This window comes from Podarcis gaigeae, assembly GCF_964106915.1.
Source record: "Podarcis gaigeae genome assembly, chromosome: 12".
Classification (NCBI taxonomy): Eukaryota; Metazoa; Chordata; class Lepidosauria; order Squamata; family Lacertidae; genus Podarcis; species Podarcis gaigeae.
The window spans coordinates 33850666-33873262 of NC_139688.1; the positions used below are offsets into that span (position 1 = coordinate 33850666).

Consider the following 22597-nt stretch of genomic DNA (forward strand, 5'->3'; position numbering starts at 1 on the left):
TTCCCAAAGAAGCTACAGCCAATACATGTTTGCTTTATGTATCATTTATTTATTTATTTAGATAGCTTGCTTCCTGCTATTCAGTTTAAATTTTTCAATGAATCCCTCAAAGCTGAAAATAAGCATAAAATCCAAATAAAATAACAAAACAGTAAATAGCTTGGGTTCTCTCTGAGAGAGTCATACTCTGAGTAAACCCGGATGAAATCGATGGACATTGACTATGAGTTTGACACTGAAACAACCCATTAAAAACCAGCATAGAATACAAAACATTGCGATAAAGCATAAAAGCAGTAGTAAACATTAAAATCATTACTTAGTTTAAAGCAGGGGCAAATAATTCAGTTTTGTACAGGTGTTGAAAGCTTAACATGAGAACAGCCTTCCATTATGTAGGTGCCACCACTGAGAAGGCCCTGTTGCTGATAGACTGTCTACCCTGCAAAGAAAGGCACCCACACAATTGCCTTTGTGGAAGTTTGCAACATGAATCACAAATTCATACGGGTACAATCAGTCCCTTACATATTCATGCCCAAAGCCATAAAAAAACCCAACACACCAGCATATTCATTTTTGTCTGGAAACACACAAGAACCTCATGGAGCCATTTTAATGCAGGTGAACACGGCTTCATGTGACTAGTTCCAGGCAATGACCTAGCTGCCAGATTTTATAGCAATTTATAGGAAATGCCTTGTATTAACTGACTTGGGCTATGTACAGACTTGGGCTATGCACATGATTTCCACCAAAGAAGCCTAGGAACTGAAGTGTGTTAAGGTTATTGGGAAATGTAGCTCCATGAGGGGAAAACTATAGTTTCCAGGATTCTTTGAGGCAAGTCATGCACTATAAATGAAAGATGTGCATGCAGACGTACATGCTCAAAAATAATAATTTAGACTTCCATTTTTTCCTGCTTAGAAAGTATAATTGGGATGATGAATATATCAAAATTTAAAAGCTGGCCTAGATAAGAATAATCAGACATGCTTTATGTGCAGTTGACACAACCAGGATTTGCTGCAGGACCTTTATTGCTTATCTCCCAGGATTTATGGGGTCTTTCACATCGTGGATTTACTCTTCACTGTTTATCTCTGTGTAATGAAGAGCTTTAAAAACAAAGTTGTCAATCAATCTATTTTTTCAATGGCCACTGAAGTAGCTGCAGTAAAGCAACAAATACTTACACGGGTTGGGGGGGAGCCCTCGTGATTTCCCCTCACCCATATTTATTTGCAGTTTATTTTAAGAAGAAGATTTAAAAGATTTCCAAATGGAATGTTTGTCTGGAACTGAATCCTGCAGATCAAGGTCACGCACACAGTGTTACAGCAGAATACCAACTGCATTACAATTTGAGAACACAGTGTCGTTAAAATACTATGGGACTCGGGGACTATAAATCACTCTTTTATTTGCCTTCAGAGGCACCAGGGAAGGTCAGCAGAGGATAGCCACAGGATGACACACTTTTATCCCAAATTAACATATTCATTTAGAATAACTATCACCCTCTGGTCCTGTCCTCACAGTCACTAATACAGATCCATCAGCTTACACCTAATGTCCTCCTTCAGACATCCATCTCGTTGCCACTCCTAATACCTTGGGTGTATGAAAAACACACACCAGGAATCAAATGGGGATTAGCTTATGCGGTGAACAAGCACGCACAGTGCAGATTTTTTATGAAGCCTGTTCAAATGTTCTTGCCTCTCATTTCCTCCATTGTTCTCCTTGCTCCATTCACCAGCTATCTTCTCCTCTTGTAGCCTTGCAGTATGCATGCTTTGGGCATATGCTATGCCTACAACCAGAACAACAAAGAGCCTTGTGGCACCTTAAATAGGCTTACTATGGCATATGCATGAAGTGTTATCCTCGGTTGAAGGTCTCCATGGACATGGGGGGTGAGGGACCGTAGACACTGAAGCGGAAGAGCCAGAGCTCAGTGGTAGAGCACTGCTTCACATGCAAAAGGTCCCAGGATCAATCCTCACCATTCCCAAATCATAGAACCATGGAGTCATAGAATTGGAAGGGACCCTGTCTGTCCTCTAGTCCAACTCTCTGCAATGCAGGAATCTCAACTAATGCATCCGTGACAGATGGTGGCCACCCAGCCTCTGCTTGAAGACCTCCAGTGAAGGAGAGTCCAGATAGGGCTGGGAATGTCCCCAGCAGAAATCTGGAGATAATTGGGTTTAGGATTGCTGCAGTCAAAGTAGACACTAGGGCTGCAATCTTCTGCCCATTTACTTGGTTATACATTCATGCAGAAGAGTTCACAACTGATTGATTTTAACCAGCAGTCTATTATGAATTTGTGTACACATATTTTAAAAATGAAAGGGGGGAGGAATCAGCTATAATTTCACGATTTTGTCCACATATTTTAAAAATGAAAGGGGGGAGGAATCAGCTATGATTTCACAATTTTGTCCACTTAGGCTTCATTTTTAGGCATACCTAGTAGTAAGTCCCATTGATCTAAATGGGACATATTTCTGAGTAGGCATGTGTAGGATTCTACTGGCTAATATATGGAGACTTCCCTATGGTCACATAACATGCTTGTGGTATAGCTGAACAGTGAGCCAATTTATCAAACTCTAGGCTATTCCCACCACTGGACTCCTTGTACAGATATGCCAGATTCTATACTATGACCTGGAAATACATTTAATTTTTTGAACGAAATGAATCCTTTGTGTCCTCTCCTCCCATCTTACGTAAGTCTCAGATCAGCAACGTAACTTGATAACTGACCAAAAAGCAGGGGAATCTGATTGAAACACTGAATCCGTAGCTATAATAAACATCTCTCCATTCCATTTGAAATCCCTTGTGAACTATTTGGTCTTTTTTATTGTTCCTGGCTAATGGACAGAATACCAGCTGTGAAACTGTAAAACAATACAGCCTACTTGAATCCCACTTTAAGGAGAGATAGTAAATGGCTTCTTTGGGTTAGGAGAATGTTGCCTCTACCTGTGGAATCTGAACAAGAATATTTTCCCACATATAAAAGTGGGTGAAATCATCCATCAAAACCAAGCTTTTTCTATTGTTATGTGGGCGCACTTCAGGGATATTTGGCATATCACTCTACATTTTAAGCAGGACCCTAGATCATTGGTGTGTAAGCATATCATAAATGTTGAGATGTCCAATGGTCTCGCTTTCATTCAATTCTCACCCTGTATCTACTTAACTTTTTATACACGGTTGCTTCTAAGACATGAAACCTAGAGGAGATAGTCAGATTCCCTTCTCCTGGAGAGCTTTAGCACTCCATTAACTCACCTGCCCCCACCCTGAATTTCAGCCATTTGGAACCTTAAAAGTGAATTTTCTCTGGGCTTGCATTGGGATTTGGCAGATTGATTGGTGTGCTTTCATGTGCTTGCATATCTCATGTATCAAGATCCCATGGCAGTTTGGGGGCTTTAGTGCTTAAGAATGATAGATCCACTATATCTGTATCTTAAAAGTATATCTCTTTGAAGCGCATCATTCATACTGCTCACAAGAGGTGATTTGGCATAATGGGTTGAGACTTTGCTATAAATGCAGCAGGAGCAAACATTGTGGTGGCTCCTGTATTTCCAGTGTGCCCATCTCACTGCCATTTCACGCCATCCCTGTACCTCCAAGTAAGCAGCAGTGCTCCACCAGGTTGCCCACTACGGCCAATTATAATGCACAACGCTCATAGTTCAGAAGCCTGAAAGTATTCAAAACCTCATTGTTTATCATGTGACTGACTGCATGGTGGATTAACCAAAAGCATGACAGATTTAGGCCATGATGCCAGAAATGTCAAGGCAGTGCTCTGAATTAGCAGAATCAAAGTTAAATATTGAAATTTTTCAGTGGCAGTGCTCATGAGAAAGACATGTTGCTGTAGAAATTCGCACCACCAAATGTGGTGTCATGAACTGCAGAATATGTATGTAATAGGATCTATCAAATGAATAACCAATTCCAGTGAGTTTTGGAGTAGCTATTTCCACCAGATCTGGTGACTTGCATGTTCTCTTGATCACCTAACGTCCATATAGATCTCTTGACATTAAGGCTGAACTATTCCTTTAGATACAAAGTCTACAGTAGATTTTATCAGACTCCCAACTCTCTCTCTCTCTCTCTCTTGCTTAATATCTAGCCTGATGAAGAATTCTGAAGAACTTGAAAAGCTTGCATGCTATTTGTCACATTTTGATTGCTTCTAACATTTTTGTTGGCGGGAAGGTAAACGGCTTTTCCGTGTGCGGCTCTGGCTCGCCAGAGCAGCGATGTCACGCTGGCCACGTGACCCGGAAGTGTCTCCGGACAGCGCTGGCCCCTGGCCTCTTGAGTGAGATGGGCGCACAACCCCAGAGTCTGGCAAGACTGGCCCGTACGGGCAGGGGTACCTTTACCTTTACCTTAACATTTTTGTACCCCCCCCCCACTGGTACTCATATCTTGATAAAAGTGTTGTGGCTGCCAAAACAAAATGGCTGCCATCAGCATCCCCAAAAGGGATGGTTGTACTCCATACTGCTGAGTACCATCACACACAAAAAAACACTGTTCAGCACAACCGCTTTAATTTTAAAATATGTTTAATTGAAATAAGTTTTCCTGTAAATTTCAAAATGTTCTTCTAAAATTCAACTAGCTAAGAACAAAATCACTGGAATAGATTGGTGGGGGAGGGGTAATCCATCTCAGGATGATGCATTCTGACATTATCTTGCACATCCATTTGCACTGAAGCAAAACAAGCACGAGTCCCTTGAAACCCCTCTTCAGATGGAGTGTATGGAATTGGCCTCTTGGTAGTCAGGGATCATTTAACAGAATTAAAATAGTTTGAAATGAATATCCTTGGAAACTAAAACTGCAGGCTTTCCTGGGATGGTTCCTTTTGATATGTCAAGACTGATCAGTATCAGAAAGATTTTTGCTGTATCCCGTCACTATTATGCTGCTGCCTGTTTGCTATTTCTGGGTAACATGAAGGAAACATAAAATTGCTATTTCAAATAAGTTTATATGTTTGATGTTACCCAAGGCCTTTGCCATTAAAGTCAAATACACAGGGCAGAGGTCTCAAAATATCCATCAGCCTTAAAGGCTTCCAGAATAAGGGGCAAAAATGTTTTTCTTTCTTATTCAGTCAATACAATTGACTTAAAACAATTGCCCTAACTCCAATCCCAGAACACATAGATACAATAATTGGGATTAACTATGAGCTACAACTTTATTTTAAATAAAGAAAGTGGGATGTACACTCAACTGGTCAAGTCAAAATCCACCTTTTCAGTTTGGACATACCAAGATGATGGCTAGGAATTTCCACTTCTCCTGCTTACCTTGGACAGGTGATGTCACCCTGGTCCCAAACATTGGATGAAACTGACCTTTGTCCTTTCTAGCTCCCCCTCCCACTTGTTTATTTCAGTGTCATCAGCTCTTCTCCACTGTGATGCCTTACAGAGGGCTGGTGTGGCTACCTGCCTCCATGCGAGACAGGATATGGGGCAGAATTCCTTTCATGTTTTCTTGTTTTCACATGGTAAAATATGTTTGAGAAAGGGATGAGAACAGCCCATTTTGGTTTAGTCATTGTGGGGGGGGGGGGAGAACTGAGAATGGCTACAGAATAAGGGCAGGGGCTGAAATATGTAACTTTCCCTTGCCACTGGGGAATCAATAGAACATCACATTAAAGGTAAGTCTGGATGACAGAGACAGGCTGCTCTGGGCTGAGGCGTTGCTGGCTGAAAATCTAGAGACCACAGACCACAAATTTTCCATGTCTCTGAATCTTATCTTAAACCTGGCAGATGGTGTTTTTAAGATGCTGTGAATCACTCTTCCTTGTCAGTCTGTAAAGCACGTATCATAAACTCTGTGAGGTGGAAAGACTTGCCAAATAATTTCTGTGCTATTTCCGACAATGTTTAACTGGGGCACCAGCTGATCTGCACAGGGAAATTTTGCGTAATAATGTTATTGCTTCGTTAACATAAAATAATCCAGTTCATGATTGTACTTCTCTGAGATGACTGTTTTGTTTCAGGTTCATTGGGGGATTTTCAGAGTATCTCTCCCACATGCATAACAATGCCAACAAGGAATGCCAAATTGAGAATCTGTATAATAAGAGACGAAGAATAACGACTGTGTGACTAAAAAGTTAAGGCCCTTAAACGAAGCAGTATGGTCGTTGATGCTCAATAACTAGCACAGGCTAACAAGCTTACACTTAAAATAATATAAACATAGTAGTGGGATTATCTGGGCCAGCTCACTAAAGTAATAGATTTCTCTAGTCTTCCATCAATTTGCACCAGATTCTTCTTTAAAACTGTCACTGACAGTCAATTTGTTTCCTTGACTAACTGTGATTAGAAGCCATGTCCTGGTATTCAACCTAAAGCTGACTTGCAGCTTGAGCCAACTGCTTCTTTCCTCTCCTTGGTTTCCTTGGTGATCCAATATGGTTCCCAGCAATATTTTTTTCAACTTCACTAGTTGGCCAAGTGATTGCAAGAAACCAATCATGGCTTCTATCAGGACCCTGAAGTGTGTTCTGAAGGCTTCTATTTTCATTATCTGAAAATTCCTGAACTGCATTCCAGTGAGGAAAACGAAGATGGTGTATGGGATTCATTCTGTTTGGAAAATAAACTATATGCCACATATTTAGCACGTAACTGAGTGATACTTTATAAATGAGGAGACTGAGCTTTCATTGTCCTTTCCAATAGGCAAGTGATATGAGATGAAAGAGTGATTCCTCCCCACTCAGACTTTGATATATTGCTGATTTGTCATTCCTGTTTTAAGCATTTCAAGACTTTAGACCAAGTTTGATGCATTTCTACTCCATCATATCCTGAAGTTTAAAACACACAAAAATCAGGCTTATAATGACAAAGACATGAATCTCTCCTCTAATGTGCATTTCTGTCAGTCAGTTTAACCTTCTGTTGACGTATAATGGTGTCTGTATCCTAGTATAAACAAGCGTCTGTGTAAAAATGCTTTGAATTTATGTGTGTTGGCTACATTTTCAACATATCGCTCCATGTTAGACTGTCTATCTCTGGAGTATATTTTTACGTTTCTGTCTGACCTTCACCCACTGTTCTGAGATCACTGTCTGGTATTTAGTATTGCCCAAATAAATGAATTCACATCCCCTCCTGCTAATATGGGACAATGTTGTGAAGAACTAGTAGCCACAGACGTGTGAAGACTTTTGGGAGAAATGGAGAACTGCTGATTAGCAAAGTCTGGCATAAGTGCTTAAGATTGATTAGTCATTGCTGTGGGGAGAAATATCATGCCCTCAAAGTAATTTAGTACCAGGGTCATACTATAGCCCTCCCAACCCCACCACAAAAACTATTACAATGATCTTGAGATAGCCTAAGATCTCCTTTGGAAAGCAGCCAAAGGGAAGAAATGTAATGTAAAAACTAGGGTTGAATGAAGAACGGGTCTCCCGAAATTCTATATACTTTTGTGGATGACATATTGCAGGAGTGACAGATGCTCTACTCAGCCTCTGATCCAAGGGTTTGGCCATCCATTAACACACATTAACATACACAATACAGACAATAGCGTGTCATAAGCCAAGAGAGCCTAAACTGTAATAGGTTGAGTCAAGCAAGTAACCAGCCCATTTGCTTCAGTCACAATGGCTTGAAGCACTCACAGAAAACTTGAGAAAAACAAATGCTATTCTTGTCCCCCAATCAAATGACAATGAGTCAAACTCTGAGCAAAACCCACACCACTCCGAAAGTTATTTTGTATTAACTCCCACCTATCAAATTCCCATTCGCTCTGTGGGATGAAGAGGCAACCCATAATTTGATGGGTGATTTAGCTGAAATGGGATGGCTGGCTGGGTTCAGGAGGTAGAAAATTCCTCATTAAGAAGAGGAGTGGTCCCAGTCTTCTTAAAGGAGGCAGGAATGTGGCCACTCCTGAGAAACATCTCCTCTGCATCTGGAATATCTTAACAACTCCAGTTCAGTAACCAAGATTCCCTTCCTGGGCAAGGTGCTTAAGAAACAGTCAATCAACTCTGGTTGTTGATGGGTGAAACTGATTTTCTAGATCTGTTTTCAGCTGAGTTTTCAGCTGGGCACTGAAACTACCTGCTAGAGACATGGCAAGTGTGACTATTGATTATTCTGGACCTCTCATGGGGTTTCTGTACCATCAACAGTGGCATCCTTCTGGCTGAACTATTTCCAATTGTTCCTGGGGTATCTTTGCTCTGGCATTTGTACTTCTGGGTCCTCTAGGATTCTATTCTGTCCCCCATGCTGCTGTTTCTACATGAAATCACTGAGTGAGGTCATCCTGGGATTTAGTGCCACCCGTGTGCTGATGACATGTAGTTCTATTTCTCTTTTTCATAAAGCCAGCTGAGGTGGCGGAGGTGTTAAATCAGCGCTTGGCTGAGGAGGATGGCTTGGATGAGTGCCAATCAATCCAGACAAAGAACAGTCTGGAAAGTTCAGTTGATGCAAAATACGGTGAGAAGAGCATTAAGTGGGACTGATGAGCATTATGAACATATGAAGCCAGTCCTGTATTATCTTCACTGGTTTCACATCTCTTTCTACACCTGATTCACCACATCACCCTCTCTGCTGCTTTACCCCTCTTGGTTTCAGTAAGAATAGCAGTTTGGCTGATGGGAGGCCAGATGCATGGTGGTCCTTGCTGGCCACCCTTCCTTGCTGGTTTCCTCCGGTTGACTATACCAACTTTTGTCACTTGGGACCATATCTAAAGGATTTGTTCTTCCCTTACATACTAAAGCCCTTCTCCATGTGCTGCCACCAACTGAGATGTGGTGGGTGGCTGAGAGAATCATAGAATTGTGGACCTAGAAGGAACCACAAGAGTCATTTTGTCCAAGAGAAAGGACCTTTTCTGCTGTGACGTTCTCAGCTGTGGAACTAAAATGTCTTCTCTCCCACAATAACCCACCTGGCATCTACCTTAATGTCTTCTTGTCTTATTTTCCCATGCCTTTTAAACTTTACTATGTGTTTTTATTTTAAAAAAACTGTTTGTTCTTTTTTGGCTCTCTGTTCTAGTTGATCACTGCTGCAGTATTTTAATCCCTTGAACCCTGTTTTAAAGTGAGTTTTTCTTCTTATTTCAGCCTTATTTCCTGCTGCTTTTTTTAGAGTTATGGTTTTTAATTAGTTTTTATTTTGTACATCGTCCAAAGGAACTGTTGTTATTAGGTGACAGATACATGGTATAGATAAATACATACAAAAATTGAAGATATCAAGTATATCTCAATGCCTTCCTAAACAGAGAAGAATAAAAGAGCATCTGCACCCCCGTCCTTCAGCCCGAACACTGAGGTCCAGCGCCAAGGGGCTTCTGGTGGTTCTCTCACTACAAGAAGTGAGGTTGCAGGGAATCAGGCAGAGGGCCTTCTCGGTAGTGGCACCCATCCGGTGGAAGGCCCTCCCATCAGATGTCAAGGAAATAAACAACTATATGAGTTTTAGAAGACATATGAAGGCAACCCTGTTTAGGGAAGTTTTTAATGTTTGATGTTTTATTGTGTTTTTAATATTCTGTTGGGAGTCGCCCAGAGTGGCTGGGGAAACCCAGCTAGATGGGTGGGGTATAAATAATAAATTATTATTATATTATTATTATTTTCAGTTACCTCCTGAAAGAATACTATGAACTCCAAAAGCACCATTATATGTCTGTGTCTATATCTTAATGAAGCTTCATGGATGTTTTCTCTAGCCCAGGAACATAGGAAGCTGCCTTATACTGAGTCAGGTTATTCATCTATCTAGCTCAGTATTGTCTGCATTGACTGCAGTGGCTTTCCAAGGTTTCAGACAGGAAATATTCCCAGCCCTACCTGGAACCACCAGGGATTGAACCTGGGACCTTCTGCATACAAAACAAATACTTTACCACTAAGCTATGACCCTGTGCTGTGAGATCGCCTGGTGTGGATGGACTGCAGCCTCCATCTCCCCAGCTAACATGGCCAGCCTAATGGTCAGAGAAGGTGGGAGTTCTGGTTGAACAACATCTGTAGACTCAAGATTTCTGCAGCATGAAACCAAATGCCCCGGTCCCCACTTCCCAGTTCCATTACTTTAAAAATGCAGCTTAGTGAATAATAGAGTGTATACATTCAGCCATTGCCATATTCATCATGAGTGTGAGAAAGAAAATGAAGATAACTTAACCTGAAACTTTCTTTTCATTTGTATAATGTTGACTCTTCCACTGCATCTGTATGAACCTGAGAGAGTGAACTCTGGCATCTGGGTTTGGAGCTATGATGTCAAACACCAAAGAGAGAAATGAGTTGCACTTGCAGTTACTGTCTCATGGAAACAAAAAATAATTCATCCTCATTCATTTGGAGATGCATAATCAGGTGTTGGTTAACAGTAAGCTCCTTATCAGCAAAGAATGTTTGCATATCTGCTGCCTACCCTGGGTTTGGGGGGCAGTCATCATTTAGCAAAGATTTATAGGTCTTTGCTTCATGGTGTTCTGGGAGGGAACGGAGGGTCATTTTAAGTGGTGCATTGCAGTGAAGCAGTAGCTTAAGGTATTCCTAGAAAATCAAAACTTTTGATGACTGCTCTGTATGAAAACCTCCTATAAAATGTCCAGAATGTGTGTTATAAACTGACTTAGGAAATCCAATAAAGTTGCAAGCTTTGGCAGGCTTCTAGATGAGATTTATAGACTACTGAAATATGGAATTTCCATCATCCTTTTTCTCATATCCACAACAACCTTTTTTGTTGTTATGTGAGGGCTCGTCATCCTGGTCACACAAAAAGAAAAAATCAGCATTTTTGAAGCAATTTGATGTAAACGAAAATGAGTTAAAATAGTTTTGAATTGGTTTGTATGTTGAGCAATTTACATTTCCCTTAATTTTGTTTTAAATGTAGTGCTGCGTGGAAAATTTCTCCTGTGGGTCCACCCCACCACAGCCATTCTTAATTGATTAATATGAAAAGAAAGTGCATTTGAAGAAGGGAGAGAGAGGAATTGAGTGAAATTCTCATGGGCGAGGTGCAGGGCTTTGGATGTGCTGAACTTCCTTTTTAAGGTGACCAAAAGGTGTTGCTAAGTACCCCTCCCTTCAGTCTACAAATTCTCTCACAGTGGTCTGTGTTTTGCAGCCTCCCTGTGTAGCTGTGCTTCAATTAAAGCCTGGGAGAATACTTCATGAGTTGACTGAGCAACACAGTGGAGACTCAGCAGCGCAATTGAGGCCTCTGACACCCCTAATTCTCACCCAATGTGGCAACAAATGCACATTGTGTTGGATACAGCTAAGTCATGCTTGCAGTAGGCCCACTGAAATCATTGGGACTTAGGTTAGCCATGTCCAAGTCCTATTGATTTCAAGTATGACTTAGGCTGCAATCCAATTCCAAGCCACATTTATGCTAGGTGGCATCCCTCTGCTGGCTTCTGTCAGCTCCACCAGCCCCCTGCCTCTGCCTTGCGGACCTTCCCCTTCCACCCACTAAACAGGCAGAAGGACCACTGGTGGTATCCTCATGGGTGGAACTCCCCCAAATGGGGCCTTTTGAGGATGGGGAGGGGCAGAGACAGCGCAGAATCTGCTGGAGATAGAGTCTCACAACTGGGGCAGATGGACATTGGGCTCAATCTGGGCCTGATCTCTGCACCAGCCTGGAGCTGGCACAAGGACTGGGGTTGATCTGCCTGCTCCCACTTCTATTACTGCAGCCACCGTGAGTGGCCAGGCTGTGGAAGCAACAGTAGAACTCCAGCAGCAGAGAGTTTGGATTGCTGGGTCAGTCTCAGTCCAAACACATCCCTGACATGAAAAAGAATGGGCAACCTCTGCTGGTGCAGTTCTGCATCCACATAGTAATCATGCAGAATTTTAGGTTGCAGAATCAGTCTATCCAATGGCCACATGTCATGAGGCAAAGTGGAAGCTCTATGTTCAGAAATAGCATGTTAAGTAAGCTCTCTCTGTTTTATCCTTTGCACTTACTCAAAATGTTCTTCTTGAGCCAGGCTGCCCCTGCAGCACGACTAGCTTTTGCATTACAGTGGTACCTCGTGTTACGTGTTACTTAATCCATTCCGGAGGTCCGTTCGTAACAGGAAACCACTTGTAACATGAGGCACGCTTTCTCTAATGACACCTCCCGCTTCTGCCGTGCCACCGGAGTGTGACTTCCACTTGCATCCCGGGGCAAAGGTCGCAACAAGGGGCATCTACTTCCGGGTAACCCACAGCATTTGTAAGGAGGGCAGTACGTAACACAAGGTACCACTGTAGTAGTTTACTTAACTGCTGAATCGTTCTCAATGTTTTGAATTTTTATACTGATTTGCATGGTTTTATTGCTCGCTGCTTGGAAAAATTCTCTTGGTATGAGATATGTTGGAGCGTATGTTAACATGCCCTGCTTGTCAGCTTCTGGGGTGAGCTATCTAGCTAGCCTGGAATCCTGGAAACACACGGCCTGTTTTTTAAAAACCACTCAGCTGAGATCCTTTGCATTTGCCTCACTTATTCTATGAAAGGGGAATGAGTGCTGGGGTGGGGATGTGTTTAGTAGCTTTTAATACATTCCAAACCTGTTTACTTGCTGCTCTTTGCTCCACAGAGAAGAGAAGAGATCACTCCCCTTCTTCTTTTAAAATCTGGTAATTGAAAACCTATCTTGTTCTTACAGAATGGTTTTGCTGTTGTAAGGCCCCCAGGCCATCATGCTGAAGAATCAACAGCCATGTAAGTACCAGGGAATATTGCCCATCTTGGAGTGCTAGGGTTACTGGCAATCACCTGCATTGTGCATGTCTCTGGGGAGCTCTAATTGTTAGCAGATGACCGAAAAGGTTTTTGAGGTACTCACAGAAGCAGATTTATGGTCTTAGAGATCATATAGTGGGTTTTTTTTAAAACACACACATACACACACGCATGCCCTGAACATTATTTATAACTGTTTTCCTGACTGATGTGCTTTGTAAAATTTCTGTTCTTCTCTATTCCACAGGGGGTTCTGCTTTTTTAATTCGGTTGCAATTACTGCCAAATACTTGAGAGACAAGCTAAATATAGGCAAGATATTGATTGTAGATCTGGTATGTATTCTTGGCAAGCACCATCATTTGGGTGGATCCAGATAAAAATGGTTCGGGGAGGGGTGGAAGGAAAGGGGGAGGGGAAAAAAGGGGTTTGTGTTTTTCTTTTATATGTTAGGCTTTCCTGCCTTTAATACTTAGGAGTAATAAAGGTGTGTGTTTTTCCTCTGAATTTGGGAACTCATTAAATCCAGGATGGCAGGACTGAAACCATAAACATGTATGTTTCACTTTAATGGTGTTAACTGCAATTTTAATGAGAAGAAGGCGCAGATCAGGGTGACTTTTATGGTCCTTAAATGAATTGATACTTCCACTGTTAAAATGACCCAACAAGTACCAACGTTTACTTTTCCCTGCAGAATATAAATTTGAAATAGTTAAATTGTGTGGCTTTGGTTTGGTAACCAGTTTGGCTTCCCTCCTTAAGCTGACAATAGCTTAGCTTAGTTGTGCAATGCGAACATTATTGAAACAAAGGAACAAGGTCTTTGTCTCTCCCCAGCCCACCCTCGCCCGGTTCCAAATCACGTGTGCCAGTATGGGATGCCTTCCATGCAGGAAATCTAATTTAATAACAACAAAGAGCCAGCCTTTGTGGCTTAGATTAATCTTTTACTGCATAGTACAGTTTCAAACAAATGGTTAGTTCAAATGTGGTTGTCACTGGGTAAGTTTTCTATCCATTCTGCTTGTGAATAATGAATTGAGCTTTGCCTCCTACTTAAGGACCAACTTCATGCATAGCCTGGAGGAAAAGCCGGGGGTTGATTTATGAGCACCATTTTTGTTTTGCCTACACTTTGGGAGGAGGTGTAATAAGTTGTCTGAAAAAGCATAGACAGGAAATGAACCCTGGCATCCAAACCTAACCTGTTACATCTGCATTTAATTAATTTTTGCAGGTGATAAAAGATTTAAAGACAAAATGCGTTAAAGATTCCACCCCACCCCCCAAGCTACAGAATTAATAGTTTAAATCTTATTCATATCAGCGCTCATAATTAAATCTCCTTGTGATGTTGCCTCTGTGGAGGATGGTGCAAGAAAACAGGGCTTGTGGTTTAGTTATGAACAATTGTTTTCTAATATATTTAATCATGTGATACAAAATGCACAATTAAGCAGGGAAAACAATGAAGATGGTTCTGTACACTTCTGGGCAAGTGACAGGAAGAGTCCTGTCCTACTCAGAAGCCTCTACGGCTGCAGTCCTATGCTAAATCAGCAGCAGATATTGCGCCACAAGAATAGCAGCAGTGCAGCAAAATGCGCCCACAGCAGTAACCCTGCCATTGCTAACCAACCAGGAAGAAGCTTGCCATCAACACTCCCACATTAGCTGTGCAGGGAAAGGCAACAATTAGCATATAGACATGGCGGAGCAAGCACTTCTTGTCACTACGGATGGGCCGGAAATTTGATTCAGCCCACCTAATACGAACTTTCTGTAACAATGTGCGAAGTGTATCCTTTGAAATTTGCACCTCTCCAAATTCTGCAATGCCGGTCTCATGCTACATAATGTGTATAAAAATGCACAGAATGGGACAAGGTATTCACAAAAATACATATGAGTAAAAATAACATACCAAAATCCATTATATTACAGAAAATGCTTTGCAAAAATATGAGCGTTAGACAAAAATTGCATTCAAAGATGTGTGCATTAGGGATTTTCTCCCGTACCCACCATGCCTGGGTTTTGGTGTTTGTTTGCTTTTTTGCAGTCACAAACAAGCTCTGGTTTCCTTTGTAGCTGTTTCAGAGTTGACGTTAAGAGTTGCCTTATAGAAACAGAAAAAAAATATGACAAATGTGATAGGTAAAGGGGAGCAGAGCAACTGGAACCGGTGACTGGGTGTTCATACGTTGAGAATCTCTGCTGCTCTTTCATTCCACATATCTGGCCCAGCTGCCCAATATGCCAGTGATGTCTTTGTTTTAGGAGAAAATTATGAATGCTTGGCAAGCATTGAGAATCAATGCAGTAGCAGGTTTGGTGCTCATTGACAAAAGTACCTGTGCATCCCATTGTTGCCACCGAGAGCTTACTTGCATTTGGGTGTCTGCGGCAAACAAGCTCCATTTCTGCATACTTACCATGTATTCTACCATTTAGGAGATACCGCTGCAGTCTGTGAAGGAATGGAGGGCCTTTAACCTAGCTAACACAGTCGTACCTTGGTTTTTGAACAGCTTAGTTCCTGAACATTTTGGCTTCCAAACGCTGCAAAAGTGACTGTTCTGGTTTGTGAAGTATTTTTGGAAGCTGAATGTCCGATGGGGCTTCTGCAGCTTCCAATTGGCTGCAGGAGTTTCCTGCAGCCAATCAGAAACCGTGCTTTGGTTTTCAAACATTTTGGAAGTCAAACAGCCTTCCGGAACTGATTCCGTTTGACTTCCAAGGTACATCGTTTCATAGAGAGGAGGGGGATGCTTTCTCTGGTGACTATGTTTGAATACCCTGTACGCTGGAGGTGGCCAACAGCAGTGATAGATGTTCTTTGGGTGTTCCACCTGGAGGTATGGGAATTCCCCTCCCTGATTTGGACTCTCCTTCATTGGGCAGTGTTAAACAGAGGTTGGATGGCCATCTATCAGGGATTATTTAACTGTGATTACAGGGAAATGGACTAGAGGACTCTTCCAACCCTACAATTCTACGATTTACCTGCATCAGGGATCCCTGATGAGTGTTTGTATCTGAGTTCTAAATCCGGGTTCTGAGAAGACTTGCTTCACAGCGAGCCTTGCATGTTTGTTCCGTGCTTTGTATCAGCCCAGCCACCCTGTATGCAATGATGTTAAAGATTGTGTTTAAAATAGGGAGCAGCATACCTGGATCCAGCGTAGAAGCCTCTTTTTATGTTTGATGTTCCTTCAAGTGAATGGGGCTATGGAAAAATGGTGATCATTTGTTTGTGTGCTTGGATGATCAAACACAGATCAGGATTCCCACTTTATCCATAAATTGGCAGTTCCACAAGTCTGCCTCCCTTTAGGATATCTCCTTTGACAGGACTAAGTAAAGTACAGTGGTACCTCCGTTTAAGAACAGCCCTGTTTACGAACTATTCGGTTTACGAACTTCACAAAACCGGAAGTAGTGTCCCGGTTTGAGAACTTTACCTCGGTCTAAGAACAGAAGCCAAATGGTGGAAGGGCACCATCGGCGGAAGGCCTCATTAGGAAAAGCGCACCTGGGTTTAAGAACGGACTTCCAGAACAGATTAAGTTCGTAAACTGAGGTACCACTGTACGTGTGTGCATGCTCAGAATCCCACATTCTGTAAATCATGGACTGAGGTGCAGGTCCAGAACAAACAGAGAGTAGCTCAAAAAAGGGATAACTTATTTTTGACACAGAAGGTGACTTCAGAAAGGTATAATGAATTATATGGCAGTGGGTAATTTGCATCAATTAGTTCCCTGCAATATACACATTGAAATAAAGGTGGCAGGTGACAGGCTGCAGCTGGTGGATGTGTTGCGCTCACGCTACAGTATTTTTCTATCTGAAATTTCTGCCGACACATATTAAACATTTGACTCAGCCCTGGAAACTGCTTTTCTCCTGGATTTGGGGATTATGTGCATTGAAAAAATATAATGAAGCCAGATTGTTTCAACTAACTTCCCTCTTTCTGATCCTTGGAGCTTTTACCATTCCTTTTAAAGATTTAAATCTGCAATCCTGAAAGGATTTCCAGTGTTTACATGCTGAAAAATAGGAATGGCATAGGAAGAATTTTCTCATAGTTACTGATTAGTTCTTGAAGGAGACTGTCCCATGTGTGGCACACAGCTCCCGAACCAAATGCCCTAAATGGGACTGCCCTGCTTTTGTGTGAAGTTCGTGAGGCTGAACAATATATTATCTCCATCTTCTTTACTTAACAGAAAATAATACCACCATCCCCATTCAACGCTTTATGTATACTACATGTTCACACCAAGTTCCTATACATTCAGCAGAAGCCAGCTCCATCCATTTATATGAAATATCTGCTCCCTCCATTGCAGTGAATCAGTAAATGCTTTAAAAAAATCAAAAAACAAAAAGGCAGGAGAGTTTTGTGTATCCACCCTGAATCTACAAGGTTTGGCTGGATCAGAATAAACATACTGCTTGCCATCAGTGAAGATACCCATCTTCTTTCATGCTGCCTCCTTTTTCTCAATGGCATCAAGTATCCAACAGACCTCTAAACATTTTTCCATATTTGTTTTTAATCAGAACCTAAAACCAATTTTTGTGCACTGGTAGTTTGAGACAGTAACTTCCACATCATTACCTATGTTGGATCTGAGAAGGTTCTCCTTGGTGGGAAGAGAAGTATCATTACTACGTGTCGGAAATAATTTGTGGAAGCACCCCACAAAAATGCAGAATGGATGTTAGAAAAAGTATCAAAAATATTATCATTTCTTTAGCTTTGCCCTTTGATAAAATTGTGCATGGAACCCAAAGGTTTAGTGTTTCAACTATGCACTGTGCAAGAAAAATGTCCCCATTTATCCTGCTATCAGCAACTATGCTGGAACTATTTCCTTTATTTCTGTTGAGGTAACCATTTATCAGACAAAAAAATGACTTGCCCTCTTTCTTTGTCTGTCAGCGCTACTACTCATGTTATGTTGAAAAATAATGTGTATTCCATTTTTATCCCACACATATAGGGAGAAAATGCATTGTGGCAGCTGTAGATGCAAGCAGGCAAAAATTTCCACTCTGCCCTGTGTTTGCTGCATTCAGCATCATTTCTGTTCCACTACAGTTCAGCTTCTGTTGAAACATACATTGTTCATCTCACTATCTGATATGGCTGAAACTAATGTAATTAATCACATAATTAACTTCAGTGTGTTTCAATGGAAGGAAAACCATGAGAACAATGCAGACTATAATGTCATTTATGCAGTATTTGTAATCTAAAAACAACAACAACAGAGATAGAGAATACCACTCATATTTGCTTGCATGATTTTCATTCCTGGCCTCAGACAAACGTGCAAATTGTCACAGTTTCCACTCCCGTTTCTGTTTCTGATGGAATTATCCAACATCCTTTATGACAGCATCTGTTTCCAAGGAACAAATAATATATTTGGCTTACACATGTCTACTCAGAAGAAAGCCTCATTGTCTTCCATAGGATTTGTTTCCAGACAAGTATGTGTAGCAGTGTAGCCTTTGTGGCAATATTAGAAATAGCATACACAAAGTTAACGTATACAGAAAAAATACCCTGCACAAGAGGCTTACCGCCCATGTTTTGCTGTCTCAGCAATAGTTTATTTGGACAGATAAATGGAAGAGTAACAGCCATATACTGTGAAAACAATGTTTACAATATCGTATAAGTTAGACCACTGGTCTAACTCAGTATTTTCTATACATTGACTGCAGTGGCTCTCCATGGTCTCTGCTAGCACTGCCTGGAGGTGTCAAAGTTTTAATGCAAAATGTGATGTACAACGGAGCCACAGCCTTCCCTGCCCTGCCCTTTAGTTTCCAGAGAGAAAATAAATGTCATTGTACGTCTCAGAAATATCAAATTAGGAATGCATATTCTGAAGAGCACATCAGTGCTGAGAACTCAAATGGCATGTATTATTATAGAAGTTATCTCTGGTGGCTCACAAGCTCATATCTTGGGCTCATGCATTGGCAGAAAGAGACCTTTTGCCATGGTGGGGAGGGCAGGAGAGCCTGCAAATCACGCTGTCGAAGCTCTGCACCCAAAATTCCCTTTTGGATTTCTTTTGGGGTGCACAGTGTCCTTGTGCTCTCCCCAATAGCCTCTCGATGATCGAGCTTTCCCCGGAGATTAAAGCAATCGCTCTATCTCCGTTAGGAGACACCTAAGAAAAGCATAGCAAGAGTAGTGGGAAAGTGCATGAAGCAGGGGAAAGTTCTCAAGAGCTAAACTAGTGAGTAGTGTTACTGTTAAGTGGCATCTAGGTCATTTCTGTTGAAACCCTGAGCCACCATTATATTGTGTTCTGCAAGCTTGTGATGCGGGTGGCGCTGTGGGTTAAACCACAGAGCCTAGGACTTGCTGAATCCCCACGACGGGGTGAGCTCCCATTGCTCCTGCAACTCCTGCCAACCTAGCAGTTCGAAAGCACGTCAAAGTGCAAGTAGATAAATAGGTACCGCTCCGGTGGGAAGGTAAACGGCATTTCCGTGCGCTGCTCTGGTTTGCCAGAAGCAGCTTAGTCATGCTGACCACATGACGCGGAAGCTGTACGCTGGCTCCCTCGGCCAAAAAAGCGAGATGAGCGCCGCAAGCCTGGAGTTGGTCACAAATGGACCTAATGGTCAGGGGTCCCTTTACCTTTACGCCCTTTAGGCTGATATTCTAGGATTATTGAAAGACTTTCTGGGCCTATGTGGCTTAGAAATTGCGTCTAAATGTTAATAACTAGAGCTGAGGTGAAAATGCCAATGAAATGTTTTTCAATGAAACCCTCCTGAAAGATGATGGGAAAGGAAGAATTTCTCTCAGTTTTTCAGAAGGAGGTTCCTGCTTGCATTACCTAATCTTACAAGTTGGTCATGGTTCCCATCACCACCACCACCCATCCCTCTTTGTTTGGTTTTAAGCAATAGTTCTTGTGCTACTCAAAAGTGCCCTGCAATATTGACAGTGGCGCAGGGCTCTTCCCCCAGGAATGTATTAGGACTGATGCCACATCACGTCGTATTGTCTTACTTCCAAGGCACTCTGCAAGCTCAACCATTTCTGAGATGTTTTTCTCTGCCCCAAGAAAGCAGCAGAAAATCACTGCCCCTTATTATTATTATTATTGTTATTATTATTATTATTATTATTATTATTATTAACTAATAGGAAACTGTGAGGGAATTTTGGTCGAGTCTTACTTAGAATTGACATTTTAAAGAGTTGGCAACACACATGTCTTTAGCAGCAACTGCAACTAGACTACATTTGGCTTCATTATACTTGGAAATCTTTGAATGGCGTGCTGTGATATATTGCGATGATTACCTGCACAATAAGCCATCACGGCTCCTTGGGAACAGGTTTTGCTGAACATACTAATGAGCTCACCATGAATTTTAAAATTCCTTAAACTATGTTTTGCGGTTTTCATTTCCCCAGGAGCTATTTTCCTTAATGAAATGACACAATCCCATTTCAGCATTAATTTGAACGTATCAATAATAGCTTAATAATATTATGGATTCATAAAACATCCTGCAGGATTACTGTGTAACTCCAACTCTGCATTACCCCAAAATAACTGAAACTAAACCTCAGCTTGCATAGAGAATAGATAGCCAGTATGCTCAAATTTCATTATTTTGGAAGATTCGTATCCCCACTGGTGCTGAATGCATTTAATGACACGGAGAGGCAGATCCAAGATTTGTAGGTCACCCACTCTCCTTTTTTACTTGTTGTGTGGCCTTGTGAAACCCATAGTGGTCACAGAGCCAAGTGCAAAAGAGAAGCACAAATAGCTTGTTCAGCAACCTAATTAAATTGTAGTTCTATGCTTCAGTTTGGGGAAATTATCTAGAGCACAGATTTGACTGACTTGTTTATTTAGTGCATTTTTATCCCGCCTTCCTTTATCCCGCCTCCCACCATAGAGCACCATGTTGTGCATATGGAATTTTCATAGAGTCTCCCTTCCAGGGCTAGCCAGACCATATTTGCTTTTGTATGGTGGCTGTAGAATCTACCCCGAGACCAAGTTCCAATACGTCTGGCATGTGTTCTTCCTTATTTGTCACGTTATAATTTAAACACTTTAACCGGTGTTCCTCTATCAGTTTCAGCTTGGACCCCTCCAGGTCAAAGCCAGCATCAATAATCTGTTCCGCAGAAGAGTGGACAAATGTGGACACTTGTGGATAGATACAAGCTGATCTGCAAACATCTGTAGGCTGGCTTTTTCATTCCATTCCCTAAAACCATGCACAAGGAAACCTCATAAGAACAAAATAGCAGAGGCCCTTTCTTCCTAAATCACATTGAGATGATTGGGTACATACACAGGAATCCAAAGAAACCAAAACTTTTTGTAGGTTCCTCATCAGAGGAGCACTTGAAGCATGAGACTCTGTTGGAGAAGAAGGCAGCATCTGCCTCAGGATCCTAACCTTCTCTGAAACTTCATGCCCCCCTGCCAAATCTTCCATACCCCCAAAAGGGAACAGTTCCACGGCGTGAGAACTACTGACCTAAGCAATCGTAAGTCTTTCCTTATGACTGCCAGTCCTGTAATTGCATCTCACTGCCAAGTCAGGAAATAGGAATATTCTCAGTTTAAACAATCAACTTTTTCACCAGTATGAAATGGCAAACAGCGATGCTTGTAGCAATTTAACAGAAACTTTGTGAGACTGGACAGTTTTCCTAATGCATTCAACAAATTTAAAAAAGAGCCCCCCCAAAAAACCCAAAATGGGCACATAGGCTTTTCTAACCAGTCTCACACCAAGTTCGCTGCCCTAGTACACAGACATATTTTACCCACTCCTCCTGGCTTTCCCACTTGGGCTCCATGCATCCAATAGGTACATTTCAGTTCCTTACAGTCCCTTACAAGATGCATGGACTGCATTCTTCATTAGCTAACCACCAGGTACCTGCTAATTCAGTGATAGATGATATGAGATAGTGTGATCTAAGATGCAAGGTTATGGAAGACACCTGTGAAAGGTTGCTTAGGAATTGGCATAGGGTGGCTGGGCAGGTGACTCTCTCCCTTTGTTGCTCTGACCAAAAGAGTGCTCCTAGCTTGGCCTCAGTCCTTCTTAAAAGGGTCACATGACTTCCTCTGGCTCAGACTTCACCAACTTGATGTCTTTCAGATGCTATGGATGACAATTCCATTCAGCTGATGGGCACTGTGGTCCAAAACACCTGGAGGGCACCAGGTTGGCAAATCTGATCTGGGTGGCTGTTATTCATTTGGCTGCTCTCCTTGTAATTTCCTCTGCCCAGTGGGAATGGACAGTAATGATCTATGTCAATACACAAACTTTATGGAAGCAGCCCTCACAAGACTGTTGTGGCTGTGAACAAATTCAGTCTTGGAAAGCTATTTTGCACACCAACATCCTCAGTGTATTTCCTTGGAAGCAAGTTCCATGGATTTTCAGTGGCAATTATTTCCAAGCATGCGTGTTTAGCACTGCAGCTTAAAATATGATCATGGCTGCTAATAATTGTTGCTAGTAGGTTATTGCTACCAATGATTCGTATGTGTGTAGTTGCATTGTATTGATGGAATAGGCAGATCTTTTATGCTGTCCTTTGTCAGAGGATTTGCAATTCATTCTTCAAAGTGGCCTGCCAGCAAATAGCGTAGAGGATGAATGGCACTTGTGGCCTTTTGAGGATCAGGCTGCTTCAAGCTAATGAGATCA

The 22597-nt window shown here is 41.8% G+C and overlaps 1 protein-coding gene across 4 annotated transcripts in view; it reads left to right on the forward strand.

The window, feature by feature from the left end:
* Positions 1 to 22597, forward strand: part of HDAC9 (histone deacetylase 9) — a 469199-nt gene that overhangs the window by 354366 nt on the left and 92236 nt on the right. For all 4 annotated transcript variants that reach the window (XM_083705231.1, XM_083705235.1, XM_083705232.1 and 1 more), the window contains 2 exons: positions 12774 to 12829; positions 13098 to 13185. In XM_083705231.1, the coding sequence (XP_083561357.1) occupies positions 12774 to 12829; positions 13098 to 13185 (144 nt within the window). The remainder of the gene's footprint in view (positions 1 to 12773; positions 12830 to 13097; positions 13186 to 22597) is intronic.